This window comes from Etheostoma spectabile, chromosome 19, assembly GCF_008692095.1.
Source record: "Etheostoma spectabile isolate EspeVRDwgs_2016 chromosome 19, UIUC_Espe_1.0, whole genome shotgun sequence".
NCBI lineage: Eukaryota > Metazoa > Chordata > Actinopteri > Perciformes > Percidae > Etheostoma > Etheostoma spectabile.
Window position 1 is genome coordinate 12,553,649 of NC_045751.1, and position 5,786 is coordinate 12,559,434.

The 5,786-nt window shown below is 39.1% G+C and overlaps 1 protein-coding gene across 1 annotated transcript in view; it reads right to left on the reverse strand.

Moving 5' to 3' along the window:
• Positions 1-4,887, reverse strand: part of actn3b (actinin alpha 3b) — a 35,868-nt gene extending 30,981 nt beyond the window's left edge. Inside the window, exon 1 of the mRNA XM_032499294.1 lies at positions 4,753-4,887. Within this exon, the coding sequence (XP_032355185.1) occupies positions 4,753-4,887 (135 nt within the window). The remainder of the gene's footprint in view (positions 1-4,752) is intronic.
• Positions 4,888-5,786: the final 899 nt, after the last annotated feature.

Sequence of the window (5,786 nt, forward strand, 5' to 3'; positions counted from 1 at the left end):
TATATATATATATATATATAAAAATAGAGCCACAACGCAAATCACTGCCCATGTAATCCCTAAAAGAGACAGTGTTTTAGTACTGTCTTACAAACACATCAGGTGGTAGGTGAGGATCAATGACCTTGTCTGGCTGCTGCACTACTGGCTGAGTTGTTAAAGTGCAAAATGAGATTAGACAAGAATAGATTTGATTACGCGGCACCCTAAAAATCTCTCCTCGCCCAGGGACATTACATTACATTAGGTTGAGTGGATAAATATCCCATTACTGAATTTTACTTCATGACACTTGAATCTGACGATGATCAGTCTTTTGGACACTTCATTCATTTTGCACCCTGTGGAATAGAACCGAGTACAATTGAACAGAACTGATTTTTTACAGCATCAGGATGCAGGAGGATTACTTTTAATCCTCAAAATAAATGTTCATAATTAGGCCTTGTGCAAAAATCACCCAAAGACTGATGTCATAAGCATTATTCATCAATTTATATGGTACTTACATATGAGACGAAATGATAATTCAATATTTTATCTAAAATAATACCAATTCAAGAAATTACAGTATTCGTTTTGAAAATGGCAGGATTTTCTTCAATCCAACATTTTTAAAGGATAGGATGAACTAGTTGCTTAACTTTATAAAACATTTGACTTTGACTGCTTTAGGTAAATCAAATCACATATCAATGCTGTCAGCCCTCCTTACGAAGTTGTACTGAGGGCTGTATTCTGAAGAAGGCTGTTTGTGCCACTACGTGCGGGTCGTTACTCAGCTCCATTTTAACTAGCAATTCCAACATGAAATAGCCATCTAAATAAAGGCTTTTTAACTTTTTTTTCTTTTTACAAAAAACAACAACAATGACAATTGAAAAAACAATTGGTGACTATTTATTACACTTTCTTAGACAATTCAAACATTAAAGAAGAACATGGGTTTATGTCTGTGGTTGAGGATGTGTATATAGTATACAATACGCATTGACCATGAGGCTAATAGGTCAGCTGAGCCCATAAGCCTTCTAATAACCCTATGTAATGGGTATTTATAGGTTATTGCTAGCACAAGCTTGGTTAGGCGGGCAGTCAGTTAGCAGCTGAACTGAAACTATGTGAAACAGTAGACGTCTTTAGTCACAGCATTGGCCTTTTTTTGGTGGATTGAGATTTTCTATTTACTTTTAATACATTAAACAACATATGTTTCATAAGTATCAACATTATTGTGTACCAACATACATCTATCAACTATAACACAGTAGTCATATTTCTAATTAATGGCCAGGTGTTCAGCATTACAGATTGGCCCTGTGAGAGCAGACCTCGGAAGTGAGAGTTAATATTTAAACAGCTATTGATCCTCCTTATAAAGATCACTACTTTTGTAGATGTGGTTGAGTAAGGCCTCTCTTGGCAGTCAACACAGCATCTGGGTGACATAGACATCAATACGCTTTGGGAGTTCAAGTTCTACTTCGGTCCCAAACTGGCCTGTTTGCAGACTTAAACTGACAAGCCAGCCCTTCTTATCTCTAGGCTTACAGTTGCTGACAAGATGCAGCAAAATCTCTTCACTCTGTCCTTTCGCATCTCATTCCATCTGACACCATTTGCTGGATGCAATATCTAACACGATTTTTGCCAACTCCTATAAAATCAAATTCCTAGTCCAAACCAAACCATGAATAATATATCTAGCAATGTACAAGAGCAGCTTTGTGATGAATACAAACCAATGTGTCAAGATGTACAATTCCGACACGCACACTCCCAAGCACACACTATTTCTAATGTCCAGTATCAGATTCAACATCACTGTGTGTTGACAAACACTCTACTACTGTGTCAAGTGGCGAGCAGCTTTTTCCACTGAAATTTCAAGGATAGACGAGAGAACAGGTGGTGCGAAGATTTCCTTTCATATTCATTACATTGCAAAATGATGCACTGGCTATATTTATGGGGTGATATCACCTCCTTAAGCTAGATTTTGCATGCCGAGAAGAGCAACGGAGTGCGATGATCTACTCCCCCAGGAGGTTGAGAGGTGAAGACTAAAGAGAGGGGCACGTTTAGCTATGCGAGACCAAGGCCTTTTATATCGTCTTACACATACATCAATAGATTAACATGTGCATGAGACAGTAAAAAGGTGAGTCTTCTAATAGACAAAAAATAGGATGTGTGCCACAGAAAAAGAAAACAGAAGGTGCAAAGAGATATTTCAAGAACGGTGGCATGAGGAAGTGTTCAACGGCTAAAAAAGAGAGAAAGAAAGCAAGAGATGAAGGCAGGGAGGGAAGGAAGGAAGACGGAGCCGAGCAAGTTGAAGAGTATTTATAGGAAGATGTTTATTTGTAGGTCTGTGAAACCAACCCGGGGTGTATATCTACCAGCCTTGCCATCTCTCTGTCTCTCTCTGTTACCATCTGTTGAGGACTCTCAGCCTGTCACCGTGCTCTGGCTCTATGGGTGGGGGACATTTTGCACTGACAGAACAATGTGATTACATTCACAGCAAAATAACATCTGAACATGCCTGGTAAAAATGCTGCTGTTACTCTGCACTATGCTTTAATGCACCACAATAGTGCAGATTGGGTGTTATTAGATTAGATGAGATAAAATGAGATTAGATTAGGTTAGAGTACATTACAGTATATTATTCCTATGTGGAAATCATCTCGTGGCGTCAGGGGCACAAAAATAGAATGCAGCAAAGAATAAAAGGATATACTATAGCATACATGCTTTAATATATCAGCATACCTTTGAACTTTAAATATAGCGGTCGGATTATTTTTACTGCTGACATCTGACCAATTGACAGATTGCCCTTTATGATAAGGAGCATGTCAATTATAATAAATTAGCAACAGAATAAGGAATAGCAACACTTTTAGAGTTTAAAAACCCAAACAACTTAATGTCTGTTTCTTTACATGAGCAGCGATTGTACAAAATACATATTGGTGTCTTGTAATTTAGTATGCAACATTAAAAGTAAACATTGGTGCAGTCTTACAAAAGTGTGTTTGACTCACAGCTGTTCTAGATACATTCCCACATTTCTCAAGACTCAAAATAGACAAATAATAATGACATCTGACTCATAATAACAAATGTTTTTAACCTGTCTTCCAAGTTGTGACTCTTGCCCACCCAACAAAAGATGATAACGTAACAGGAAGTGACTTTTTCTACATGTCAATAATAATATTAATCTGAATTCATCTAGTACTTATACATTAAAAAAAATGTTTTTAACGTGTTACTATTTAAATGTTCACATTTTAATAGTTCAATTGCACAAGATAAGTTGCCATCTGTGTTTGGTTAATGTCAGTCCAACTTTTACTTTTATTTTGCCACAAACTGAATACTTTATTGCTACAGCTATAAGAGAGCCTTTCCAAGAAATTAAAATGTCTACAAAGAATGCTAAGTTTTGTCAAATGACTTGTCATCTTTGCTCTGTAATTCAGATGTAATGTTAGCCATTATTTTTTACATTTCAGGCCTTTTCACTGATGATTAGCTGCCTTAGTGTAAAGGCCTGAAATGTAAAAATGATGGGTGCATAAAGTGAAAACTGGGACTTGGGTGATTAATTCGGACAGTTGGACTGTGTAATGTTACGAGCCCTAGCATTCTTGCACAAGATGGAGGTCTAAAACACTATATGTGCCAACCTTAATATCATAGTTTTATACTAGAAAAATGTATAACTTAATGGTACTTCTAAACCACGATAAATGATATTCCTGGCAGCTACTTTCATCTTGAGCATACGGGAATTTTGGACCGTAACTGTGAAAATGGTTATACCACATGGAGCCCATGGTGGAGCTAACAAACCAGGGGATGAAAAATGTCTTTCAATTAACTGAAACGCTGTGGTGGCTGGACAACTAGTATGTCGGGTGAAACATTTAAACAAATAATAAAGCTGTATTAACCTTTGCCGGTGTTGTTTCTGTCCTAGTTATGCGGCAGCATACGTCAGTTGACTTTTAGCTCAGACAGCTAATTAAAGCACCTGTCAAGCTCGTCCTCCACGAGGCAAGCAAGGCCACATGGTCGCCTAGACAACAGGTAGTATGGCTGACAATATCCGGTAAAGTCTATTTTCTGGACTATTTTTTTTAGTTTTTTACCTATATTTACAAACTAATTCATTCATTCACAAACTAAACGTGGGAAAAAAATAATTGATAATTTGAACTAGACATACATCGGCCTGTAAGAGCTGAAAACTGACTTAACATTAAAAAATAAAATACTTTAGTTTCTCTCTCCCTTCTGTTGTTGTGTTGTGCTCCAGGATGGCTTGATGTTGTTAAGACCCTTATTAACGTATGTGTATTTTATAAGTTACTTTGCATATGTAGGCAAATGACTGGGGGAGCGTGGTCTTATATTTAGACAGTCTTCGCAAGGCAATCGGGGGTAACTGAAAGACAACACTGAGAAAGTTCCAAGGCCTAAAATATCTGCCCACGCAGCTTCCAGTAAAACTGAAGTGCCAGGTGCGAGGACAGCAGATGCCCAGTGTCATGTTGGGCTGTTTTAGACTTTACACAATTAGGGTGAGGCCAGTGACTCCGAAACGATGCCATTTGTCATGTTAAAATGCGTTGAAAGTCACTCATTATTGGGTGATGGAATGGGTAACACTGTGCGTAATTACGCACGGCGGAACAAGCATAAGCCTCTGCTTAGAGCCTCCAAATACAAACCTACCTTTCTCTGCTGCTTCTCCCAGGCAGGGTCCAGCAGGAGGTCCCTGTCCCAGTCGTCCTCTTGGGTCATGTACGCCTCTTCATGTTGAATCGTGTAAGAGTTGCTGTATGAGACTTGGGTTTCGACAGCTGTCATCGTGCCGCCTCTGTCAGGACTTTACGTCCCCTTCAGTTTATAGTAAGAAAAAAATAATCAGCAATAGACGACGCCGTGAGGGCAAGAACCACCTTGAGACGAGGGGTCTCGCTTTCTGGGGGAGAGATCGTTATGGGCTGCAGAGACCAGACTCCACTGGTGCGAGGTGCCTGTGCGGAGGTGGTGCTCCCACTACCAGAAAACCCTGCTGGCCCGGTGCTACTTTCCTGGTCAAACGTGGCACACGTGACCGCACCCCAATAAGTATGGGAACCGACAGCTTGGGTATCAGGTTCTGAACCTAAAAGGGTTTAAAAGGCGTGGTGGTCTCCTGCGGACAGGGTTAACTGGCTAGTGAGTGGTGTGGAGGGATGTCATTTACGCCCCCCTCGCATCCGAGAGGTTTTTATGGCCGGTGCAATGCACCTGTTGCTGTTAGTGACCCTCAACTGCAAACCCAGGCCTCTGTAGTCTAGGCCTTACTCTCCCAAAAAAAACATGATCAAAGAATCGAATATCTAAGTCTCAAAAACAAGAGTTCATCTTATTAAAAAAAATAATCTAAACGTCCCCAAACCCGCTTTTCTAAATTTTAAGGTATCCAGCAATCTATCAAGAAATACCCATGGCATTCTGTATTACCTCAGTACATATATGCAATGAGAATAAAAGACATTCAGGCACTTTAATGAGAAAAAAATGAATTTATTCATGATTTGCATGCAGACTGAAAAATGCCTCACAACATTTTAAGAAATACAGATCAAAAGGAATATATACACGTATGCATAAACAACCATACAATATAATTTGTGTTTATATCGGGATTTGTCATTCACAGTAAACATGTTGATGCAAAGATTTCATCTAACAATCAACTAAAATCCCCCCCCCCCCCC